At 43.5% G+C, this 27,143-nt stretch overlaps 1 protein-coding gene across 3 annotated transcripts; it reads left to right on the top strand.

Moving 5' to 3' along the window:
- Positions 1-182: 182 nt before the first annotated feature.
- Positions 183-27,143, top strand: cnot6a (CCR4-NOT transcription complex, subunit 6a). 3 transcript variants are annotated; one of them, XM_015944625.3, is made up of 12 exons: positions 183-303; positions 1,261-1,382; positions 7,091-7,277; positions 7,762-7,847; positions 7,923-8,027; positions 8,162-8,230; positions 11,942-12,099; positions 24,060-24,214; positions 24,526-24,680; positions 24,778-25,008; positions 26,420-26,622; positions 26,715-27,143. In XM_015944625.3, the coding sequence occupies exons 2-12, from the start codon at positions 1,271-1,273 to the stop codon at positions 26,928-26,930; spliced, it is 1,677 nt and encodes a 558-aa protein (XP_015800111.1). In that variant the 5' UTR covers positions 183-303; positions 1,261-1,270; the 3' UTR covers positions 26,931-27,143. The 3 variants fall into 3 exon arrangements, with proteins under 3 accessions (XP_015800111.1, XP_054594992.1, XP_015800115.1); XM_054739017.2 differs by having other exon boundaries at positions 221-289; XM_015944629.3 differs by lacking the exon at positions 183-303 and adding an exon at positions 746-858.

Raw genomic sequence — 27,143 nt, 5'->3', positions numbered from 1 at the left:
TAGAAGCGTTTTCTGTTTTTATTTACACACCTCGGGATTGCTGGTGAGGTAATTGTTTACTAAACAAGCCCGGGTAAATACAAGTGCTGTAATCATCCATCATTAATCGGTGCAGGATCTTATTTACTGTTGTTCAACAGCTGGTTGGACCGTGTGGACGGGAACCAATAGGACAAGGCGCTGTTATCGAAAGAGAAAAAAATCCTTACAGTCGCCATGATACGGCAGCGGAAACGGGGAAGAAGTAGCTAGAAAACAAAAGAGAACACGCAGTCGCCCTCGCGATTTGGTATGCTCTTGCAGGTAAAATATATAAAATCCTCTCAAGTAGCCCATCCGTGTTTCCACCTAATGCTTCACGCTTCTGGAGTTCATAAGTCGCTGCCTTCGTTTTAACTATTTCAACAAGAAGTCGGTCAGCTTCAAACGATTGAAGTATTAGCTTATTTTGGCTAGCAGGCTAACTCGTGCTAAGCTAAATAGCTCGCCAGTCCAGCATTTAATTTTGTTTTTATTTAAACAAACTTAACGTTCAAGCTCCGTGGTGGTCATTCTTCGTGCTAAAAGGTGGCTAGCGATAGCCGATGATTGCGTTGTTTTTTGGCCTTGTGTTTATGCGCAATTCAGTGCTTTGGCATTATGTAAACAACAAGTGCACGTTTTATTTTTAAAGATTATTTGGTGTGTTAATCGTGAAACATTAGAGAAAAGCGCAAAGGATAGTTAAAAATTTGTCAACACAATCTTTAGCTGTCCGCGTTGACTGTATTGCTAGTTAGCAAGCAAGCTCGAGAGTCATCTGGCTTTGTTGTTTAGTTCGATAGCTGCCAAATCAGTCAGCGTCACCAAGAATAATCGGTGAGCTTAGCTTTGATTACTTTTAGTTTTAATTAAACAGCTTTTATATTTCTACACAGAAATGCTGCTCCACGTAGCTAAAAGCAGCCTGTTTTTCCAGCTTCTGAGATTTTCCCCAAAATTCACTTATACAATAACAGTTAATCTCGAGTATTCCCACAGCTATAGAAGTTGTGTGATTTTTATACAGATTAAAAAACACGTCACTTTACTTAAATAAACACATCTCTGTATGTGTTGTGATAATTGGTTAGATTGTTGAATTTGCAGAAACAATCACATCTCAGAGAGAAACAGTCACAATTTCAGAGCAGACTTGAGGACTGCTGCCTGGTAGTTTATGGAATATTGGCAGACATCTTTATTTGTGTCACTGACACTTTTATTACAAATCATCTCCAGTGTTATAGGAATGCCCAAGGAAAAATATGACCCGCCGGATCCAAGGCGGATGTACACAATTATGTCCAGCGAGGAGGCAGCAAATGGGAAGAAATCATACTGGGCTGAGCTGGAAATCAGTGGTGAGTGTTCCCTCAGAACACACTAGGCATGCACTTAATACATCCATCACACTATGCAAAGGACACACACGTGTGTGTGTGTGTGTGTGTGTGTGTGTGTGTGTGTGTGCATTACTTTTATAGTACATTATTATTATACAACCACACAGAAACTGGAAGCATCTTGGGGAATGAACCCTTTGCCGATGGACCTTTTTAACCGGGGAGCTGGACAGGATTGAACCTTTGACACTTTAGCTGGAAGATTACCTGCTGAATCCTAATGACCTCATCCACAGTCACCATAGTAATCACATAATAGCTGTGTTCCAGTTCAGAGGTTGCATCTTTCAATTTTAAGGCTGATTGCGTCACAGCCGTTCAACTAAAGCTGTTGTATTTCAAGCTGGATAAACCCCCCAGCTAAGTATGTTGCAGCATGTAGAAACCTCAGTTGTACAGCTGTGATGTTTGAGATGCATTCTGGGTTCTTAAACAGTTTTCAATTCAATTTGGTTTATTTAAACTAGGGCTGCACGATATTAGGAAAACCTGCGATATTCGATAACAGTGCTTAATATTGCGATATCGATATTACTCACGATAAATGAACAAATACTAAAGTATGCAGTGTTGATGTCGTCTGGCGTGTGACGTCTGCTCTGGGTTCAAAGCAAACAAAAACTAATGCATGAATTCCATTACAACATAACATTTTTATTGCAAAAATATGCAGCTGCACCTGCTACTGTATTAGCAGCTGCACCTGCTACTGTATTAGCAGCAAAACAACAACCTGCATGCATGCAGTTTCTCAGTGACTTTAAAACATCACCTCCACCATAAAACTTTTTCTGATGCTCCAAATACAGAAAAACATCCCTTACCAGGGTTTTTAGAATAAATAGTTTAAATGTTAAATAATAGTTAACATCACTTAAATGCAACAGCAAATTCTCTCATTGCTACTGAGCATTTTCTCCACTTATGTGGTTATGATATAAGGCTGTTGCTGTAATTGGGAAGTGAACTGTGCTGGGCCAAACTAGGAGAAGATTAAGATTTTCTGAGAAAAAGAGAAAAACAATTGTCTACCTTTCAGAAGAGGAACTGGCAACAAAACTACATGGAAAATATGTGAAAACGTTTGTTTTAACCCCAAATTGAACAAGTTTACCTAGATCTTAAAAAGCAGCTCAGATGATGAAACTGCAACTATGATTCTGATAACAAGCTAACAAAGTGAACTAGCTCCTCTAAGATAACCGGCTAGCAGAGCTTCTGACTGACAGTTTATGTGCGGCAGCAAATCAACTATCCTGATTAACAAGGTTATAAAAGCTCATAAATGAAAAATCACTTTAATGTGTGGGAGAACTTTTCCAGGCCCTCTTTAGCAGGGTGGGACTGGGAGGAGAGTGCTGTAGCCTTTTAGCTGGAAGCTAACCGGAGCCTGGGGCTAACACTAGCGACATGAAGGTGGGTTGGTTCACCGGCACGTGTCGGAGTCAGCCCGGTAAACATGATTAACGACACCGAGCGGACTCACGTTCACGTTTGAAAGCAGCGCTGAATCCAGAAACCTCAGCACAAAGTGCGTTCGTTGCTCTGAGCCAGCATGACGAACAAGGGAACAGCGCCGCAAACTCTTTTCGGGTGTTGCTTTCCAAAAGGGTCTACGTAGGGGGCGTTCGTATTACGCGAACTGAACCATCTGATTGGCCGCATGTCAGAAGGGCTACATTTGATTGGTCAAATAATACTTCCGCGTAAGAAAAACAGCTGGTTTACAAAAAGCTGATGTATGACACGGATGTAAATGTTTGAACCAAACATTTATCACTGTTTTTGCCGTGTTTTGCGATGGGCCTATCGCACGTCCTGTTATCGCAATGACGATAATTTTTCGATATATTGTGCAGCCCTAATTTAAACACTGCCAAATCTCGACAAGTCATCTCAAGGCACTTCACAAAGTAAAACATTCCAGTTGTTTGATAGGCCAAGTTCACTGATAAACCATTTTTTGTTTATTTTCTAAATGTGATTGCCACTCTGAGTTTCATATGCAGGCTGTACATGAAAAGTGTCTTCTACCCCTATTTCCGGTATTTACCACCAGTAGAAAATAGATGAGAAAACTCATGGATAAGAAAAGTCATGGATCCACCCATCTTGGATCGCAACAAGGAAGGCTGTTGTTGGTTTGGCGTTCAGAAAACGGCAGAGAACGTCTTGGGTAGTAGAAGCTAACTGTTAGCATTAGCAAATCCACCACACAGCAGAAGTCCTCCAGGCTTGTGATATTTGTGGAGAGATTAAACATCAACGGTACAGAACAGATTCAGTGGTAGAGTCGCTTCACTGTTAGCCAATCAGAGACGAGATGTCCAGATATCATGAAACAAGACTCCAAATCCTGCCGTCTTCTCCTCCCCATTCTTCTGACTCGCTTGTAGTTTCTGAAACAGGAGCGCCGGAGCATTATTCCCACAGAGATCAACTCACAAACCATTCTCTTGTACTTTAGGCATCAGCACATGTGTTGACAAATGCATGAATGTGGTCATTAACAAGTATAAACTTTGTTTTCCATTTTCTCAAAGATAAAACCAGAGTTTTGAAACATGTTTGACATGCAACATGTAAGCTTAGCTCAGCCCTAAAACCTCCATAAATTCTTATGCTACCCATTAAAGAGTTGGTGTTTCTTCGTTTATATTTTTGCAGAATGATCCTTCCCTGCTGGTTGTTTTTTGAAGGTTATTTGAGACATGCAGTAAATAAAAGCCTGGCCTCAGTCCAAATGTTTTCATTTAAACCTACAGAAACTATTTGTGCCTAAACATAGAAAATGGCCAAAAACCTGGTTGTTGACAAAAATCAAATTTGGAATAGTAGGGTGAAAATCAGGAGGGTTGGAGCACTCGGGCTTCATTAGGTGCAAAAAAGGAAAAAGTAACGTTTTGACACCATGTGCCACTTAGAATATTAGGGGTGTGCCATCTTAAGCCGGGCGTACACTGTGCGACTTTTTCACTTTTTTGAGCCGATTTTCCAGTCGTGCGAGAATCCACGACATCGGGGCGAGTTTTGCGCCGAGCGGTCGTGTAGTGTACAGGGGGTTACGAGAGGCGATTAACACCACGTGACCAGCCGCCGATCAGCAGTCGTGAGGTCGCACGGACTTCTGGCGTGTTTAAAATTTCGCTCGTCCCTCGTGAGGGTATCGCACTGTTGAAGCGGCGCTGCGAGCAGCTGCGACCCAAAAAGTATCAGAACCGCTCACGGCGCATTCGCAATCCTGCATCAACACCATTCGCTATTTCCCTAATAACACACGTTGTTCGTTTTTGTTTCTACACGTTTTTTTACTCACAAAGATTGTCAAGAAAGCGTGTTTGTCGTGTTCATGTCAAATTAAACTGATCACAAAACACAGATTTACTTTCTTTATTTCGTTTTCCTCATCCAACCCCCATAAATCCCTGTGTGTCCTCCTGCAGCACTCCCGAAGGACAACAGGCAAGACAAAAAAGTCTGACGTGTTGAGTAAAAACTGCTATTTTTAGCATGTTTTTAGGGCCGACGTGTTGCTACCAGATGTACAGTGTGAGCAGTCAGGTCGCATCCGAGAACTGGGTCGTACAGTGTGAGCACATGACTCGTGAGATCTGCTCTGCGAGGAAGTCGTACAGTTTGAGTTGAAGCTGAGTGCTGCGAGTGAAAAAGTCGCACAGTGTCCGCCCGGCTTTAGATACCTCACGATTCCATTTGATTTTGATTCAGGGTCTTTTGATTCGATTGTCATGATTATCGCAATTTTTTTTTTGCTTTTTTTTCACTGTTTAGGTTTTTATTTTTCTCATTTTGTAGCTTTTTCATGATGCCAAATTAATTCAGCACACATTAAGTTACCAAATACCTTTTACTCCACTATCCTATTCATGTAAGACTGAACACATACCCAACATACTTTTGCATGAAATCTACGTGAAAAATGAAAATGAAGGATGACACTGACAGCCAGTTTTGCTTTTGTAAATGCAGAATAAGCTGAGGTGGCAAACTGGGATGGTGCATAGATCCTGAGCTTCTGGATGAAGCTCAGTTCACCAGATGTCCACGGGGAATGTAAAGGACAAACACCTTTTGGAGCAGCTTGTAGAAAAACTTAAGGAGCGTGTCTTCAATCGGCATTAAAGACAAGTTACTTCTAAGCGAAAGGGAGGTCCTTTACAGCATGAAGGCCGCCATCGCACCCATCTTATACCACCATGATCGCTCCACAATACCGCAGCAGTTTGACCACTTATAAATGACCAACGGCTCCCTGCTGCCGCCTCCGCTGACAGAAAAGTAGCGCTGTAGTTTTATTAAAAGAAAAGCCGGAGTTGCGGGCAAGTTAGATTAATCCTTCCACGCATGTTGGTGGTGTTGCCGTTGTATTTAACTTTTGTTTTACACAACTTTCCTTTAATCCTGATGAGTAAATCTCATACTCAGTGGTTGATTCTGAGAAACAAGCTTCCGCCATTGCTGTGTGTTTATTTATTTATTTATTTATTTTCTGGTCCGTCTCCTGAAGTGTCCGGGCGGCACGCGTAACTTTTATATTTCTGCCGTGCTTTGTGGCTGTTTTTCAGCATTTTTTTTATAATCGTCTCTGAACTTTTACAAATCGATTATGAGTCGGCACATGTCACAACGCGATGCATCGATTAAATTGTGAATCGGAACACCCTTATAGAATATGGAAGCAAATGGAATAAAAAACGGGAGTTGTGTCGGAACTCTGTTCATCCGACCCGATGCTCATAGACTGTTATGGCAGAAGGAGGCTAATAATTTTAAGACATTTCTGAAACATAATATTCCTCTGAGGTACGTTATCTTGGTTTTTTAGGCACACAGCTTAATAGTTTTATTAATTGTTGTGAAATATGTTGCCCGTGTAAAAATAATATATTAGCAGATTTGAGTGTGTTGATACATGAGATGATTTAACATATTTTAGTACATTCCTCTGCTTATACTCATCTTCTGTTTAAATAAATAATTTTAGGTCATTAGGATTAAAAATAAAATTTTAAATATAATTTATTTGAGTTAGTTTTTAAAGTGGCCAAAATCTAGCAAAGTGATGTGATAGCCAGCAGCTGGATTATAACGCCGGCTCAGAACACTGGAGATCTAATCTGGGTGTTAGGCACACACCCACCTGTGTTTAGTCAGTTACGTAAAGAAGGTCCAGCTTCCTCTTTCCTGCAGCCGTCTCAAACCTCCGGCCGCTGTTACCGACAGCACGGCCCGTGTTTGGTGCTGAATTTCTCGTTTGCTCCTCATTAATTCAATTACACCTGAGAGCTAAATTCAGCAGCAGGCTGCTCCCCTGACAACGTCAATATGGTATCTAGTTGGGAAGCTGAGGAAGGCTTCATTAGGGAGGCGAAGCTTTTTATTTACCCCAAAATAATAAATGTGTAGACTGAGTCTTTCAAGTAGAGATGTAGAAATTTTCATTTTATTTGTCCAGAACTAGATTATCTTCTATAAAGTAACTGTAGTCACAGTTATGCCCATCACACACACACACACACGCACACACGCACACGCACACACACACACACACACACACACACACACACACACACACACACACACACACACACACACACACACACACACACACACACACACTGTTTAATTTGTCCTCCCTGTTGCTGCAGGTCGAGTGAGGAGTCTTAGCACAGCCCTGTGGTCTCTCACCCACCTCACTGCCCTTCACCTCAGTGACAACTCTCTGTCACGAATCCCGCCAGACATAGCCAAACTACACAACCTGGTGTACCTGGATCTCTCATCCAATAAGATCAGGAGCCTGCCGGCGGAGCTCGGCAACATGGTGTCTCTCAGGTCAGTGATTTCAGGTTACACAATGTAATTAGTGCTGAGCTGGAAAAGGAGCAGTCACAGGTTACCGGGAACTCTCATGAGGTGTTTTTTATTATTCTGTTGCAGATTTTCCCCTTTCAGTGTCTTTGTTTTCATTTGAAAGACTTAATGAGTCGTGTTTGTTTTTAAAGTTAAAGTCCCTAAGTCATCCTCACACACGGGTGAAGTGCATCTCTGCATTTGACTCATCCCCGTGGAGAGCAGTAAGCTGCAGCAGTGGCTGCGCTCGGGAACTCTTTGGTGGTTTAACCCCCAACCCAACCCCTTAAAGCAGGGAGGCACAAGTTTTTGGTTTGACCCCCGATCTCCCAGTCCCGGGGCAGACCTCTACCATCAGGCCACTGAGAAGTTTTTAATTGTAAACCTGGATGTAAAAACTGCAGTGAAAGTGTTGCTGTTTTCTGAAGTGTTTGTAAATAACCTGACTCCTGTTTGTCCTCGGCAGGGAATTGCTTTTAAATAACAACCAGTTGCGAGTTCTCCCCTTTGAACTGGGAAAACTGTTTCAGTTACAGACACTGGGGTTAAAAGGTGAGTGGCTTCAGTCCTCAAAGCCCATTTATTTATTTCTCTGCTGTTTTTACAGCTGATTTCTGTGTTTCTTAGGAAACCCACTTGCACAAGATATTATGAGCCTCTACCAGGAACCCGATGGCACACGGAGACTGCTCAGCTACTTGTTAGACAATCTGGCAGGAGCTATCAAGCGCAGTGAGTATCAGCCCTCTGCCGTCGTTGTAAGGCTGAACAGGAATTTCAGCTTTCCTACGCCTGGGAAGAGAAGAGGATACTGGATAGGAGAAGCGTTTAAGGGCTTTTACTGAACCGTCTTTTCCTCCACACAGTACCAACCGAGCAGCCCCCTGCCCGATCGTGGATCTCTCTTCAGGAACCCGACCGAACACGTCCGTCAAGTAAGAACACCCACCCACACACACACACACCTCCTTTCCTCTCACAGAAGTAGGTTATGTTTTAAATATATTTAATAGTTATTTAAGTTTTGGCTATAGATGCAGGAGAGGATGTTTTCTCAGCACTGTTCTGAAGCAGCTGGAAGCGATTTGCAGGCTATACGGTTAAACGCCTAAATACAAGAACGCTAGCAAACATTATTCACGGTCAGTAAAGCTAATGCAGATATTTGATTAGAAGATTTTATCGCGGCAGTAAATAATACCCAGAAGTAGTGATAGTTGTAGTAATCTGTTTTATTCTGAGTATGCAGTTCCATTTGTAAGTATTTTAAATACTAAATAAAAACAGAAAAACAAAACAAGTATAAGAATCAAAGAATGACATGGTCAATCACAAACCTGAAAAGGGATCAAAAGAAGCACAAACTTGCTCACTGCCACTTCCTCATCAGACTTAACTAACCTAAATCTTCCTCATCCTCTTCTGTTACTTTATATCTGTGTAAATGTTTGCACAATGATAATTACAATTAATAGTTTTATGTGTATGATGGTACAGGTGTTTGTGAATAGTATACATACACCCGTACCATCATGATTGCACCCGTGATATTCAGAAGCTTTTTTCTAAATATTTAGTAAAAGCTGCTTCTTTTTCACTGATCCGTCATTAAAGCAGCATTATGTAAGAGTTCCACAGTGAAATAATGTTTGTTTATTTATTTAGCAGACGCTTTCATCCAAAGCAATGTACAACTTATAACCTATAGGGCATGTTGTGATCTGTGGGGGAAACCGGAGTACCCGGAGGAAACCCACGCATGCATGGGGAGAACACGCAACTCCACGCAGAAAGGCTGTAGCCGAGTTTCGAACCTGCAACCTTCTTGCTGCAAGGCAACAGTGCTAACAACTGCACCACTAGGCAGCCCAAAACAGTTTAATGTCTCAATCACACTGAAAGGAAGGTTACAATGAAACAGATTTAATTCTCCGCTGGCTGGGGTGTTGTCAGATTTTCTCCTTTAAAAAGACAAAACAAAATGGGGACGTCACTTAGAACCTGCCGCACACGAGAGCCAACTGCTGAGCAAGGGGCCTCGAATGACCGTTCGCTCAGCAGATACCTCGCTGTGTGCGCATTTTCCACCTCACGAGACGCTGAGGTGAATATCTGACCCCCTCGGGGGGGTAAAAACTCACCGTGTGCGCACTAAGTGAGCTGCTGGCTGAGCTGAAATATTCTAGTGGCCAATCAAAGCACGTTCTCCACTCACATGACCCCAAGATGGCAGCCCCTTGTCTGCATGTCAGAAAATAAACAAAACGAAGACGTAGCTGGAAACGGAGGAAATACCTCTACTTTTTTTGTTTATGAGGCATCGCCACCACCGTCATTTCAAGGTTAGGATAGTATGTGTACGGTGGCTGTAAAGCAGGGCCAGGCAAGGAGTTTATACCAATCTACTCCAAGAGATGTGTCTTGAAGACCCAGAATGCTTCCGACAGTACCACAGCCTGGATCCTGAATCCTTTGAGGGGGTAGTGGAAACAGTGGGCCCATCGATCTGCAAGGCACTGTTTCGTTTATTTTTCTGACACTCAGACAGGGCAGGGGCCACATCTGAATACATCTTGGAATCATGTGAGCAGAGAATGCGCTTTGATTGGCCACTAGAATATTTCAGCTCAGCCAGCAGCACACGTAGTGCGCACACAGCGAGTTTTTACCCCCTGTGAGGCGGAAAATATCAAACCGGTCAGATATTCACCTCAGCGTCTCGTGAGGCTGAAAACTCTTTGAAAATCAGGCGCACACAGGGAGGTATCTGCTGAGCAAATGACCATTTGAGGCCGTTTGCTCTCGTGTGCAGCAGACTTTATTCGGTGAGTTTGTGAGGTTGCCAAGTCTGCAGTGAGCTAACCCAGCATCCCAGGCATTTGTAATTCAACACAGTGCTCCAGAGTTGTTAAAAGAACTGAATAAAGCCAGTAAACAAGTGCGACCCCTAAGAAGCTACTGCATCCTTTAGTTGTACTCTAAAGCCCTTTTCAGACAGACATTCTGGAACATTTGCGGACAATTCAATCCGGTTTTTAACCGGAACTGTGTTTTCAGACACACCACTTTTGTACCGGAACTTGTCCTTTCGGCTGCGTTCACACAGCAGGGAAAAGTTCCAGATGTCTGACGGCGGCGGGGGGTGGTGGTGGTGGGGGGGTGATCGGACTCATGTTAAGAAGAAGAAGAAGAAGAAGAAGAAAATATCATTTCTACAGCGCCTCTCAAGATAAAAATCACGAGGCGCTTAAGCATAATTCTGCGCACACGAAGACGCATAAGAGACCTGGATGATGAAGCTCAATGGTTAAAGGAATCACTGAAGCGGTGTGAAGCGCTCCCTCGCGCGTCTAGACGGTACCGTAGGAGGCGAGCTGCCGTTGATCGCCGCATGCTACAGCAGCGGGCTATCTAGGTGCGCACAGCGTCCCCCGGTCCCCTCCTCCTCCCCCTCCCTCTTGTCCGGAACTTTACCTCACCAGTCTGAATCAGCCACCCTGTCCGTAACAAGTCCGGACCTGTTACTAGGGGCTTCGTCCGGATAAATTCCGGAACACATTATCCGGATGTTTGTATTCAGACAGAAAGGTCTTACGGACAGATTCCGGAACATTTCCGTTTTTCATGGCCTGTCTGAAGGGGGCTTAATGTTGAGTAAAGCAGGCTAGAGTTTATTATTGAGCTAACAATGCTAACGATGAATAAGGAGCAAATAGTCAGCTCAAAAATATCTCAAGCTACTTTTTCAATTACCAATAACTTGATGTTACAGTGAAATGTATGTGTGAAGTGAGTAATTGAGTTTTTCTTCCTTTAATGAGTTGCTCAGAACTTTTAACGGCAGGCTAACAGCAAGAATGCACACAACCACACTTCCTGTAATAACTGAAACAAACTACCATAATAAGTGTAGTAAGTGCTCCCTGCCATAAAACACCCAGGAATGCTAACACCAGATATGACAATGTATTCATCAACTTATCCACTTTCTGTGTATGACTCGTCTTCGCTCGTCATCTAGAATCTTCTGGTGCTCGTCATTAAACGGCAACAGCCATGAAACTCACAGAACGGCAGTGAGAACGTGATGTTTTTGCCAAAAAAATGAACCCCAGTACCCACATTTGTCCGCTAGATGTCATTCTTACAGATTGCACCTTTAAACATTCCTTCAGCCCCTCTTAAATGATTCTTCCAGACGCAGATAGAAAAGATGTCGGTGTGTAACTCCTTAAATTTGAAATATTTCCCCCAAAAATGATAACCTCCTTCTCCTACTACAAATATTTTGAAACTACAAATATTTTTTGATAATATATAGTATTTTGGTTTAAATATATATTGTACTGTTTGTAGTTTTAACCGTTTTCATTCTAAAACCAGCGACGTAGTGTGATCTCTGTAACTCTCGTGGTAAATGAGGACGCTGCACCGATGGGGTTTCATGATGAGTCGAAGTCTTTTTCCTGTGTTTTGGTTAACTCACTGCTACTGATGGGTGGAACTAGTAATTTCACCAAATAAAACCCATCTGATTATGATTTAATAACTAAAGCAAGACAACGCCTTAGAAGGGAGTGTTTAAGGTTGCTGTCAGCTTCAGAAACACGTGAACGAGTGAAATTTTTCCTGTCTGTGTTCCTTAGCTCTCTTCTCGGTCATGTGCTATAACGTGCTGTGTGATAAATACGCCACGAGGCAGCTCTATGGCTACTGCCCGACCTGGGCTCTAAACTGGGAGTACAGGAAGAAGTCCATCATGCAGGAAATCCTCGGCTGCAACGCAGACATCATCAGTTTGCAGGTAAGATAATATCCAAGAATTCATTAAGACTTTGTAACTAGGATTACAAGATGTTCATAATGTGATTTTTAGTCAAATAAATGTTTTATGGACAGTGTGTTGGCAAAACTGTGGCTTGTTTTGCAGCTGCTTGTATTGTAGAACGATTGATCAAAGTGTAATCATGTTCAGTTTGATCAGGGATCAAAGGTCAATATTGTTTTATTTGTGCTTTTTCTTTTTTTTTGGGGGGGGGGGGGGGGGGTCCATCAGTTTCATTACGTTGCCAAGAATCAGGATTGGTTCTTTTGTTTTGGTAAAAGCACTTTGGGTTTCGGATTTTTGACTGGTGAGGAGGGGGTTTCCTGGGGGGATTAGATGTTTTACACCATTTTTGTGTTTCAGTTCCTGTCTGGCCTAGGGTTGTCACGGTAACCGGTGTAGCGGTAAACCCCTGTAAAAAAAGTTGACAATAATGATAACCGTCTTGTTTTAAAAAAAACTATATTATCTCGGTGGATTACCGTGGCTGCGGTGTAGGCGCGGTGACCCTTACCAGCCACCGTATCATCTGCTGAAGTTGCCCGTGGGACATGCGCACTTTGTTGTTTACAACCAAAACTTTCTTGAAGCTAAAGCTGAAATAATGGCCAAAGGAGGAGACGGCAGCACTCAGGACATTTATTATCCCTCAAAGAAGACAAAGTCGGAAGTATGGGCATCTTTTGGATATTTGAAGAATGCTGAGAGACAGTTGATAGAAGACGGCTATCCGGCAGCAACACTTCAAATCTCATGACACATCTGCGTGACCATCACCCACAACGCTACAGTCAACGAAAGGCAAGCTAACGTTAGCGTTTTAGCTAAAATGTGTGATCCGAGGATTTGGGTTGAGGGAGAATGAAACGAGTCGCTATATAAAGCAGCCGCACCGCCGCTACCTGCATATAAACCGTGTCGCGGACACCGCCATATTGAAATGATGCTATGCATTACGGGGCTCCCAGGGGCAGATAAGAGTTGGTCTCTCTCCGAGAATAATTATGAATTTAACAACGATTACTGCCTGATGACATTTTCCCAAATCTGCAAAGCTCACTGGAAGGACACAAACCGAGGACAATATTTTCCTGATCTAGGGTTTATTACTCAAGTAAGGGTAAAAAGTATCTGATTAGAAGGCTACTTGAGTACTGAGTATCATCTGATCTAATATTTTTAAAATGATGACATCAAAAAGACATAAAATAAGAAGTTATGGGCAAATATTGGTATTTTCAAGACTAAAGGGGAAAAATGTAAACAAATAAACAACATAATTACAAAATAACACATTTTAGGCTAAATTTAGACACAAACTGAGGACAATATTTCCTGACATACAGGGTTTTATTTAATTGTGTGAAAATGTAGCACGTTTAAAAAAAAATACCGCAATAATACCGAAAACCGTGGTAATTTTGGTCACAATAACCGTGAGGTTAAATTTTCACACCGTGACAACCCTAGTCTGGCCTGGTATGAACTGCTGAGTTTGAAGCCTTCTCAAAGAATAGTGTGTAAAAAATAGAGTCGATGCACAAACAGCGTGTCCCTATGTTTCTGTGATGCTTACAAAACGCGATTCTTCACGGCTGGTGGAAACATACCATCCACTATAACGGCTACTAATTGCTGCTTTCTGTGTTTCGCTCTGTTTCAGCCACTTGATTGGTCCAGCGCAGAGTAGTGACGGTGTGAAATTTTAACCTCGCGGATATTGTGACCAAAGTTATCACGGTTTTCGGTATTATCGCAGTATTTTTTTTAAACGTGTTACATTTTCAGGCAACTAAATAAACCCTGTATGTCAGGAAAATATTGCCCTCAGTTTGTGTCTAAATTTAGCCTAAAATTTGTTATTTTGTTATTATGTTGTTTATTTGTTTACATTTTTTCCCTTTAGTCTTTAAAATACCAATATTTGCCCATAACGTCTTATTTTTTGTCTGTTTGATGCCATCATTTTAAAAATATTAGATCAGATGATACTCAGTACTCAAGTAGCCTTCTAATCAGATACTTTTTTTTTACCCTTACTTGAGTAATAAACCCTATATCATGCATAGCGTCATTTCAACATGGGGGTGTCCGCGACACGGTTTATATGCAAGTAGCAGCGCTGCGGCTGCATTATATAGCGACTCGTTGCATTCTCCCTCAACCCAAATCCTCGGATCACGCATTTTAGCTAAAACGCTAACGTTAGCTTGCCTTGTGTTGACTGTAGAGTTGTGGGTGATGGTCACGCAGATGTGTCATGAGATTTGAAGCGTTGCTGCCTTTCACAGACACTTTTTCTGCACGTGCTGCAAACAGGATAGCTGTCTTCTATCAACTGTCCCTCTGCATTCTTCAAATATCCAAAAGATGCCCGTACTTCCCACCTTGTCTTCTTTGAGGGATAATAAATGTTCTGAGCACTACCGTCTCCTCCTTTGGCCATTATTTCAGCTTTAGCGTCAAGAAAGTTTTGGTTGTAAACAACAAAGTGTGCATGTGCCACCAGCAACTTCAGCAGATGATACGGTGGCTGGTAAGGGTCACCACGCCTACACCGCAGCCACGGTAATCCACCGAGATAATATTTTTTTTTTAAAACAAGACGGTTATTATTATTGTCAACTTTTTTACCGGGGTTTACTGCTACACCGGTTACCGTGACAACCCTAGTCCAGCATTGGTAACGCTTGATTTGATTGGTTGTTCATCTCTTCTCTATAACAATGTTGCTATCGAACCGTTCTCATATGCCTGCTATCATTCCATCGCCCATCCTATAGTGGTAATTTAGTTCTGTTGTTGGCAACTTCCTGTCAGGAAAATCAAGTTATCTGACCCTGCAGAAAATGACACAAGCGCATTATGATGAGAAGAACACCAACTGTTTTTTAACCTTGCAGCTGTAGGCTTTAACAATAATGCCAGTATAGAGGTCCACACATGTAAAGTCCAGGTTTGATCTGTGGGCTCCTGCTGGGCTAGAGAATGCAAATGACTTATGATAACATCCTTGGTTCATGTTTCCATTTGTTTCACCAGAGCTGTATGCTGAGAAGGCTCTGTGTCTAAACTTCCTGTTAGGCCCCAGCTCAGAGATTTGCATGTTAGGATTAGGGTCTGACCGATATATCGGCCGGCCGATATTGGGGTCATTAACGGTATCGGCTATCTGCCAAAAAGACTGCCGATATGACCGATATCGCACTACCTATCCAGCAGATGGCGCCAGCTTTATGAACTCATGTTGTGTGGCTCTACTCCTTAGAACTTTGAACACAAATTATTGTTTTGGAACTTTTTAAAATTTATTCTTATTTATGTTTCTTATGTGCAATTATTTCCTGTCCAGGGTGAATAAGTTCACCAAGTTAACTTCCACAGAGTGTTACTTTGTTACAAAGCACAAGTATTACGTTTTATTTGTTGCTGCATTTTTATAATTTTAATATTCTTATAGGGATCTTCTGTCCCTAAACTTGTGTGTGCTGTTAGATTCCCCAGAGTTAGCCAAGTCAGAAAAAACATTTTGTAACCAGTTGTTTTAGCATAAAGCAATGGAAGGGAAGGCTTGCACTCACCTCCATAAAAAAAACACTACAATGTATGTGAATTCACTTACATTGTTTTATGCTAAACTAAGAAAACCAACTGCTGCCAGATCATATTGGGCTGGTTATAAAATGCTTTTTCTGACTTGTCTAACTCTGGGGAATCTTAACAAGACACAATTGTACTGAGCGGTGGAATATTCCTTTAAAGGGGCATTATGGAAGTTTGACAGCCAAAACATGTATAGAAATAATAAATTTCTTCTTCATACATTCTCCTGCAATGCCCTGGTCCTGTAGAATGAGCCCTGGCATTTTTACTGTGATTGCCTGTTTTTCTGTAAAATCACAGAAAAAGAGAGCTGCTCGGGTCAAGCAGGCTGCTTCGTGCGCGTTCACGCTCAGGCATAGCCCTCCTAACCATTCTTTGAACGTTGTTCCAGCTGTGATCAAGGATATAAATGTTACAGATACAGAAGACACCACTGGCGGTAGAGCCCTGCACGGGCCTAAAATCTGAGCCCGTGTCCGGCCCGGCCCGAGGGGTGGAGCCCCAGCCCGACCCGGTCCAAAAAGATTTTCAGGATTCTCTGGCCCGACCCAAGCCCGACTTTTTTTTAACCAACTAAATGAAAACAAAGTGCGTCAATCCTGACCAATGTGTTAAAAGATGTGCAGTATCCGATCAATTTGTTTTTCCCTCATTTACAGTCACGGAGATAACGGCGCAGGCTCTGGTGGTAATCAAGTTAAATTTTATCTCTTTCCAACAATTTTCACAAGAAAAAACAGTCAAAAGCAGGGCTTGTGTTGTGTAGACCGGATAGTTCCCGTATTTGACCGTTTATTTTGATGGGGAAAGAATAGAAAGAATTACCCCGACGCATGCAGACGAACTGACATTTTATTCGTTACGCACATTGCAGATGTAGCTAAATCACCCAAGAAAAGATTCCCTTCTGAACATCTGAGCTGGACACTGCTCAGCGCAGCTCGCTGTCAGCACATGTGTGCACAGCGAGCTGAAGTTGTGGAGATTGCTTGGAGCGCGTTGCAGAACCAGAGCGCATGCAGGAAGGTTCCTCCCACTGAAGCGAGTGTTTTCCAAACCCTGTCGCTCAGAGAGACTTGTCACTTAGAAAATGTTCCCTGATTATGAAACTTTGGCTGAATAGTGCTTGTTCCTGTCTCCAATGTGGCGACGCATCCAGAAGCCGTCTGAGAAGAAGCCCAGAATCTCACATCTTCAGCTCAGACAGCGCATATGATTACGCACAAGCGTGACCCGTCAACCAGGTCTCACAGTAAGATTGGGTTGGGCCTGTTCAGGTTTACGCAGACAATCTTTACATTTAGAATTGGCTTACAGATGTGAAATTAATGCAGTAAAATATAAAGCATTTTGTTTAAATATCCAGTCATTATTTTACAAGCACAGAGAGCCGCGTCAGATGGATGGAAGAGCCGCGGGTTGCCGACCCCTGGTATAGCCTATAAAATGACATGTTTTCTCCAGGACCAGAGAGGACGCAAACTCAATACATCTCTTTTATTGTGAGGTAATAATTTCTCCGAGTTTTGCGGTTGCGGGCGGGAGTAGACATGCACGCTGCAGGTGCAGACGGGAGTGTAACACACACGTTGCGGTTGCGGGCGGTAATTGTCAAAAATTCAGCGGGAGCGGGCAGGAGACAGTGAGCTGCGCTGAGCAGTGTCCAGCTCAGATGTTCAGATGGGAATCTTTTCTTGAGTGATTTAGTGTTTCAATTTTTTTATGAATTCGATTAAAAATAAAGGCTCCGGCCCGTGTCCGAAGTAATTACACAGTCATTGGCCCAAAGCCTGACCCGAGGGCCTAGGGCTTCAGTGCAGGGCTCTAACTGGCGGTTTAGCTCGTCGTATAAGATTTCGGGCTTTTGAGCGGGAGACCCGGGTTCGATTCTGGATGTGAACATGGTTGTTTTAGAGTTTCGTTTTTACATTAATGATATATTTTTTTACAGTAAGATGCCCAAATTTGTATTTGAGACTCGCCAAACGGCATTCAATTCACAGTAGGGCTGCACAATATATCGAAAAATTATCGTCATCGGGATAACAGGACGTGCGATAGGCCCATCGCAAAGCACGTCAAAAACGGCGATAAATGTTTGGTTCAAACATTTCCATCCGTGTCATACATCAACTTTTTGTAAGCCAGCTCTGTTTTTTACACGGAAGTATTATTTGACCAATCAAATGTAGCCCTTCTGATATGCGGCCAGTCAGATGGGTCCGTTCACGTAATACGCCTGCCCCCTACGTAGACCCTTAGGATGGGTGGAACGCAACTCCCGAACTGAGTTAGAGGCGCCGTTCCCTTGTTCATCACGCTGGCTCAGAGCAACGAACGCTCTTTGTGCTGAAGTTTCTGGATTCAGTGCTGCTTTCAAACGTGAACATGAGTCCGCTCGGTGTCGTTAAGCAGCTGATAATAACCGGGCTGACTCCGACACGTACCGGTGAACCAACCCACCTACCTCCATGTTGCTAGTGTTCCACCGGGTGGTGATGTTAGCCCCAGGCTTCGGTTAGCTTCCAGCTAAAAGGCTACAGCACTCTCCTCCCAGTCCCACCCTGCTAAAGAGGGCCTGGAAAAGTTCTCCCACACATTAAAGTGATTTTTCATTTATGAGCTTTTATAACCTTGTTAATCAGGATGGTTGATTTGCTGCTGCACATAAACTGTCAGTCAGAAGCTCTGCTGGCCAGTTATCTTAGAGGAGCTAGTTCAATTTGTTAGCTTGTTATCAGAATCATAGTTGCAGTTTCATCATCTGAGCTGCTTTTTAAGATCTTGGTAAACTTGTTCAATTTGGGGTTTAAAACAAACGTTTTCACATATTTTCCATGTAGTTTGTTGCCAGTTCCTCTTCTGAAAGGTAGACAATTGTTTTTCTCTTTCTCTCAGAAAATCTTAATCTTCTCCTAGTTTGGCCCAGCACAGTTCACTTCCCAATTACAGCAACAGCCTTATATCATAACCACATAAGTGGAGAAAATGCTCAGTAGCAATGAGAGAATTTGCTGTTGCATTTAAGTGATGTTAACTATTATTTAACATTTAAACTTATTTTCTGATTTTTTTATTTATTCAAAAACCCTGGTAAGTGATGTTTTTCTGTATTTGGAGCATCAGAAAAAGTTTTATGGTGGAGGTGATGTTTTAAAGTCACTGAGAAACTGCATGCATGCAGTTTGTTGTTTTGCTGCTAATACAGTAGCAGGTGCAGCTGCATGTTTTAGCAATAAAAATGTTATGTTGTAATGGAATTCATGCATTAGTTTTAGTTTGCTTTGAGCCCAGAGCAGACGTCACACGCCAGACGACATCAACACTGCATACTTTAGTATTTGTTCATTTATCGTGAGTAATATCAATATCGCAATATTAAGCACTGTTATCGAATATCGCAGGTTTTCCTAATATCGTGCAGCCCTAATTCACAGATAAAAAAAAGATGTGGGTTCAACTTTCATTTTGGAACAATTTTTCAAGCAAGGGAATGGAATTATCAGAGCCCCATGTTGAAATGACGCTATGCATTACGGGGCTCCCAGGGGCAGATTAGAGTTGGTCTCTCTCCGAGAATAATTATGAATTTAACAATGATTACTGCCTGATGACATTTTCCCACATCTGCAAAGCTCACTGGAAGGACACAAACCGAGGACAATATTTTCCTAATATAGTGTTTATTACTCAAGTAAGGGTAAAAAAGTATCTGATTAGAAGGCTACTTGAGTGCATTGTCTACAAAAATAAAGAAAAGCGTCTGGACTTCTTTGAGTTGCTTGAAGACATTTCACCTCTCATCCGAGAGGCTTCTTCAGTTCTAAGGTCAAATGGTGGAGAGTCCCAGATTTAAACCCAGTGGGAGTTTCCCCCCGAAGAGGGAACAAAAGACCCCCTGATGATCTTCTACATAAACACATTGAGGGTGGGTGTGGGTCCTATTCAGCCAGAGTTTCGGGTGAGCTCATTGTGAAACCTGGCCCCACCCTATCATGTGAATTCCTGAGGTCAGATGGCCCAGGATATGCGTGGGCGTTGAGGCATCTGGGAAGGGATCTCAAAACTGGATTATAGATGGCAGACAGTTGGTGCCGTAAACCACCGCCTCTGTTCAAAGATGGTTGCTCACAGTGGACATAAATGGCTTCCTTTACTCCTCTTTCAAACATCTGTCCTCTCTGTCCAAAATGTGAACGTTGGCATCCTCGAAAGAGTGACCTTTGTCCTTTAGATGCAAATGAACTGCTGAGTCCTGTCCCGTGGAGGTGGCTCTTCTATGTTGTGCCATGCGCTTGTGAAGTGGCTGTTTGGTTTCTCCGATGTAGAGGTCTGGGCATTCCTCGCTGCACTGTACAGCATACACCACATTGTTGAGTTTGTGTTTAGGAGTTTTGTCTTTCGGGTGAACCTTCACAGACATTGAAAAATAAACAATAATTAACAAGAGTCTGCTTCTAGCCCTGCAGAAAGAGAAAAAAATGGGACACACAACAATACATCAGGAGCAAGCCATCACTGTGTTAACCTGATGATGAAATATAAAATCAACATTGTTTAACTGAACAATTACACGATAATAAATCATAGTGCATTTAGTGGTAACGACAGCCTTAAGACATGTGTTGAACGTGCCCAAGCCCATACTTTTGAGAGCACCATGTGAGCACCTGTGTGTGTACACGCACTTGTTTATGTAAGGTTTCTCTATAGGAGCGTCCAATAGAGAGTGTGAGGGACCACAGGTCTGCCCCCCAAAGATGCGTAGGAGACGGGGGGAGCTCCAAGTCCCAGAGATCCAGGCGCTGCCCCAGAACACAGGAACCCCAAGGAGACTGAAACCAGAAAGGCCCCCGCCCCCCTCGAGAGGCACAGAGGATCGCCCCGGGGGGCCACAACCAGCAGCCGGCAGAGTCCCTGGAGATATCAGCGGCAAGCCCACAGGCCCGCCTGCAGTCTCCGATCCCCTAGCCGGCCGGGCCCGGGACCCAACGACCCGGGACTCAGGGGCGACCACCCCCGCCGGGGACCCAGCAGAGCCCAGGGACCCAGACCCCACCAGGCAGCCACTGGGATCGACCAGGCAGGCGCCAAAGATCTTAAACCCCCTGACCCGGGAACCACGAACACTCAGGCAGACCAAGGCACCACACCCCCACACCGGGTGTGGCAGGGGGAGGGGAGACGAAGATCTATATCATAAAAAGAAGTCCCAGGAGAAGAGAGGAGTCAAAGGCCCCACCTGACATATACAGTCATACACATACACAAACACAGTCACACACTCCCTCCCTCATGCTCACACATATACATACAACCCAAGACTTACAAAAATGCACACCGGACACCCACTCATGCTCCCCATACACACCCTATTCACTCTGGTCCCGGTACTGCTGCACATTGGGTACAACCATCACCGGTTACCAGAGTTTGACCCTTTCTGCTGGGGTGCTGATGAGCAGGCACCCCCGCCCAATGCTGAGCACAGCAACCCACCACCCCAGACCCCAACCAGACGGCCAGATCTCCCTCCTAGCCTCCAGCCCCAGGAAGCCAAGCAACAACAGAGGTGTGCTAAGACCCCTAGTCTCCCTCCGCCTGCTCCAATATAGTGTTAGTGTGTGTTGATGAGGTGTATTCCAAGGCTGTGGTGAGCGGGCAGTGCGGGCATTGTCTGGCCTGTGCCAGCTGATGCCACCGCACCACCCCACTTGCACCCACAGCCGTCAGTGTCTAAGTGCAGTTTAAAATTGGAAGTGGGCACCGGCACTCGGGATGAGGCTGAGAAATCCCCCTGCCAAGTGCCGTTGAATGTGCTCACTCCCATGGCCCTAAGTGTGTCTGTGCGTGGAATGTCTTCGGTGGTAGTGTATAAGGTGCAAATAAAATTGGGGGGCAGGTTGCCACAGGAATGCGGAAATGGGGTCCATACCTGCACTTCCTGACTTGTACCCCCCCCCCCCCCCCCAGGTCCTATGTGCATGTTTGTGTGATGATGTGATGGAGCAGGGGGAGGAAAATATGCGGGAATGGGGAGGAATGGCTGGTTGGGCCTAGCCCTCCAGGGATCCAGCTCCCCCACTGGCCCCAATAGGCACCTCTGTTGTCAAACTGCCACCCAGGGCATGGAGACCCCAGCCCATCCTGCCAGGGCCCAAAGCAGCAGCATCGCAGAGCCCCACGGAGCCCGAGGGCACCAACCCAGCCCCACCCCAGCAGAATCAAATACCAATATTCAAATATTGGTATTTTAAAGACTGAAGGGGAGAAATGTAAACAAATAAACAACATAATTACAAAATAAATTTTAGGCAAAATTTAGACACAAACTGAAGACAATATTTTCCTGATATACAGGGTTTATTTAGTTGTCTGAAAATGTAACACGTTTAAAAAAATGCTGCGATAATACCGAAAACCGTGATAATTTTGCTCACAATAACCGTGAGGTGATATTTTCACACTGTGACAACCCTTGCTCCAATTATAAGTCTTTGTGCCACAATGGGAAGTGGCCACCACCACCATTTTGACCGTGTCAAAGGTTCCGTCAAGCCCAGACAATTCCATAAAAGGGGCAAGAGGTGGAGCTGAGGGTGAGGCTGTAAGGCTGGGATCAAACGACGACACCCGTCGAACTGAAGCAATGTAGCTACAACCTAACTCGGAGGTGTGAGCTAAGCTAACGGAGGTAGCTACCTAGCTACAACTGGAGTTAACTGTGCACAACACCAGAGCTTCTGAGTCAGAGATACGCTGGGCTGACCGCTGGGGAGAACGGGGTGGAACACAGAGGTTTCCCGAGAGCTCCACAAGCCGGCAGCCCGCACGGCAGACAGGCGCCGCTGCAGTTAGAGATGCGCCGAGCTGCAGCCGAGGGGAGGGGACCATACCGATAGTCGGAACCCAGCTCCACCAACATGTCATATTTTCTAAAGTCCATTTTCTAAAGTGCAGCATTATGTTAAATGCACTGGGTTTTACCCTATTACATTTAAATGTCATGGTTAAACAGTACATGTTAAAATCTAAGCTCAGCTAGTGCAAGAGTGGCAGTGACCTAAAATACATAAATATAATTGTACTTACCGAAAAAAATGAAGGGGAGACTCCTTGGACACTCTATTAGTGCAATTAATACCACAGCAAGTAATTTTGTTCAACAATTGCACAAATAATATCCAAACAAGAATACACAAACGGCACAACTAATGGTCTAAGTTGAGAGACGGAAAATCGCGGAACAGTTTTCGGGCGAGGCCGAGGCTCAGACTGAGGCTTTTCTCCGGAGCTAGATCTGTGGTCACGTGGGTCTGATGCTCATTAATTATACAGAATTTTAGGCCTTTAATACACTTAAACAGAAAAGTGAACAAAAATTCTCCCCCCTCAGAGTTGTCATGAGTGTAAACTAGATCTATTAAACCTAAAACATGTTTTGGAACCAGGCTGTAAACATGTTTATTTCTGCTGTGAAATTGGTATTTTTAAAATGGGAGTCAATGAGGATTTGCTCGCTTCTGACACCAGCCCCCAGCGGATGAGGGTGGAACTGCAAGTTTTTTCTGCTTCATATCCAGACCTGAATTATGGGGGCTTGTTTTTTTCTTTGTTCGCTGTTCAAGCCGACATCCTTGATCTGCCTGACTGTGGTTTCAACAGAGGCCTCTCCTCTGTCTGATCAGAGATGTGTAACCAATAATCGTCATTCTTTTTTATTTTAACATCTCTTCTGAGTTTGGTTCAATTCCTTTTATCGGGCACTTCCCTTTTCTTTCCATAGTTTGGTTTTCAGAGTTAGAACAAACACTGAAAATGATTGTTTGTCTGAAGGCATTCATTATGATCACAGTTATGGAGGCTTTGGTTTAATAGTGCTGTGTGCTCGTGCAATAAGTGAATGATTTTATTAACATACCATGATACCACTTAGATATCATCAGCTGTCTGAGCTGATTGGCTGATAACGGCCTGGTCTCAGATTGGCGGTGGCGAACCCCGTTCCCGGTGCTGTTCTGTTGTGATGATGGAGCTGATCCGGACCCAGGTCGGCCTCTAAAGCACGATGTAGTAAAATGAATTGTGTTTCAGTAGCTGAGCTAGTTGGACAAATAGCTCCTTTTATAAATTTTCGCTGCAAAGAATCAGCAAATTTCAAATGCACGAGGCTCCGGAGAGTGAGTTGCTTCATTCATTATGTACAGAAAGCCTGAGTATGCATGTGAAATGTCCTTTATGTTCTAATGAATGTTTAGCAGATGCATTCAGATTTAGGGTTTTGTTGCAAAAATATCTTCTTATTCCTCATCTAGTTCTTGTTTTTTGTCTTACAGGAAGTAGAAACAGAGCAGTACTACAGTTTCTTCCTGCCTGAGTTGAAAGAACAAGGATATGATGGGTTCTTCAGTCCAAAGTCACGAGCCAGAACCATGTCAGAGTCCGATCGTAAACACGTGGATGGCTGTGCGATTTTCTTCAAGACAGAAAAGTAAGTATGTGAAAAATGAGTCGAGGTTGTAATTGGCAGATAAAACAACTCTTTTCCAGCTTATAAAACATAAATAATAATTAGTTTGATTGTCAAAAAGCTTAAATAGTTTAGGAATAAAATGTTTGAATTAGAAAATGTTATTTAGTGTAGAATATTTGCTGGGATGTTTAAATGTAGATATTTGCCCTTTAAATACTCTGGATTTTCCCTTTTAGCTGCACATCAAAGAATGTGGTTGTTTTTCTATAGTCTTATCTACGAAAAGCATCAGATCACAGTTTTCCTGGTGATTTTGTGTTTCTGCCCAGGTTCGGCGCCGTGCAGAGGCACACCGTGGAGTTCAACCAGCTGGCCATGGCTAACTCCGAGGGCTCTGAGGCCATGTTGAACAGGGTGATGACGAAGGACAACATCGGGGTCGCTGTGCTGCTTGAGGTCCGCAAAGAAATCATGGAGATCTCCTGTAAGTGACAAATTCAGACACTGGCCTTCCAAAGCCAGCTATAGGTGGCATGTGATGCCCATCTAAGAGCTCTTTGTCCTGATTTTATTATTTTCAGCTGGGAAGTCACTCCACGGCATGGAGAAGCAGCTTCTTCTGGTAGCAAATGCCCACATGCACTGGGACCCAGAGTACTCAGATGTCAAGCTGGTCCAGACCATGATGTTTCTGTCAGAGGTGAAGAATATCGTAGACAAGGCCACGCGCAGCTTCAAGTTATCCTCCTCTGGTGAGACCAATGCCATTCCACTGGTGCTGTGTGCTGACCTCAACTCCCTGCCTGACTCTGGTAAGTCAACAAATAACAATGCAAGTCCTGACCTTCATACCGGTGGTGACTATTTGTGGACTGATGCTCTTTAATATGTTTCAAGCAGCCAAAATTGGCCTTTATGGTTTTTTTTTTTTTTTTTTGTTAATTGTATGATTTGTTGATTCTAGCAGAGGTGTGAACTTGAGTCATAATTTTTTTTTTGTGATTTGGGATTTGACTTACGCTTGAACATTCAAACCATGCACACCATTGTTTTTCTTGCGAAATTTCCAATAAGTTTGATGTGTCACATGACCCCCTTCCTATTGAAAAAACAAAAGTTGAATCCAAGATGGCCGACTTCAAAATGGCCACCATGGTCACCACCCATCTTGAAAAGTTTGCCCCTTACGTATACTAATGTGCCACAAACAGGATGTTAATATCACCAACCATTCCCATTTTATTAAGGTGTACCCTGTATGTAGACAGACGGACGGATGCTATAAGATGGACAGACAGACAGACAAGAAAGACAGACAGACGTCTACAACATGTCCTACATGCATAACCCAACACGATCTACATCTTACCTGATCCAGTAGGTGAAGCCCCCCACCACCTAGGCAAAATAATCCGTTACTTGCCATTAGGTCAGAAGTCCTGCCCCCTATTCTCACTTGTGTAGCTCAAACCAGTTGCGGTGGAGGATGTTGTTGATTAACGTATCAAATAGTCTATAAAATTCAGAGAACAGCAATCTCGTACACGAGGACCCTTCGTGGTCTGCTAAAATAATTGTGATTTGTGGACGTCTTTGTGCAGATTGTCACGCCCGCACCTGTATGAATATCTCACCCATTGTCTCTTTTGTTAGACTGACAAATATCCGTTTAAAAATATACATATCGGCCGACCTTAGTGTGAACTGTGACAGTTAAGGATTTATAGAGAAAACACTGATACTAAAACACTTTGTGCAGTAACACTTTACGATAAAGGTCCCTATATTAATGATACTTAGTGCTTTATTAAGCATGAATGAACAAATCATACCTTAATTAACATTTGTTGTTAAGACTTTATTGACTTTATTATTTATTTATGCTTAATAATGCAATTAGTAACATTAATGTAGTATAGGGACCCTTATTGTAAAGTGTTACAATTTGTGCTTTTTTGACCAAGCATGTTGGTGATTGAAATATTTATTTATGAAGGTATTACTTTTAAATGCTCATTTATAACGGGATGGGTTCTGTGTGCTTGTTAGATGTTTTAATGGTGGGACTTTAAACGACCGTGGCTCTCCTGAGCAGCAGGGTGACGAGCTCCTCAAGTATCAAATCAAATGAAGATGACAGAAATCTGGCTTGAGTTGGCATCACTGTTTAACTGGTATGTGGTTAAAACCAGTACTGCCCTGACCATGGTGGTTGTTCTCCAGGCGTAGTGGAGTACCTGAGTACCGGTGGAGTGGACTGCACCCACAAGGACTTCAAGGAGCTCCGCTACAGTGACAGCCTGACCAAATTCAACTGCAACGGCAAGAATAGCACATCCAACGGCAAGATCACTCACGGCTTCAAGTTGAAGAGCGCCTACGAGAATGGCCTGATGCCTTACACCAATTACACCTTCGACTTCAAGGTAACCGCACTGACCAGATGCTGGTTGGTAAGCTCATAAACCCTCCAATCAGCACAATTAGAAGTCAAACATCTCTTCTTTCTACTCTTTAGGGTGTGATCGATTACGTTTTCTACTCCAAGCCTCACCTGAACGTCCTGGGCATCCTGGGCCCTCTGGACCCCCACTGGCTTGTAGAGAACAATGTCAGCGGCTGCCCACACCCCCACATCCCCTCTGACCACTTCTCCCTCTTTGCTCAGCTGGAATTGCTCCTGCCCGCTTTGCCCCCGCAGGTCAACGGGCTTCACCTGCCTGCACGCAGGTAGTGAGACCCTGCCATACCACCTGGAGGGGGGCTGCAGCCACAGCTTTTCCCTCTAAACCTCGCCCTCCTTCCTTCTACCAGCTCTTCCCTCCACCACACTGGAGGAGGAAGACACACACGTTCAGAGAAAATAAACAAAACCCAACCACACAAAACCTGTAAAATATTCGTACAGTGAGGTCTGGCTGACAGGGATTTCGTACAATGTTATAGA

This window comes from Nothobranchius furzeri, chromosome 1 (assembly GCF_043380555.1).
Source record: "Nothobranchius furzeri strain GRZ-AD chromosome 1, NfurGRZ-RIMD1, whole genome shotgun sequence".
Taxonomy (NCBI): Eukaryota; Metazoa; Chordata; class Actinopteri; order Cyprinodontiformes; family Nothobranchiidae; genus Nothobranchius; species Nothobranchius furzeri.
Note: the sequence above shows the minus strand (reverse complement) of the source record. Positions and strands in the feature narration are given on the sequence as shown.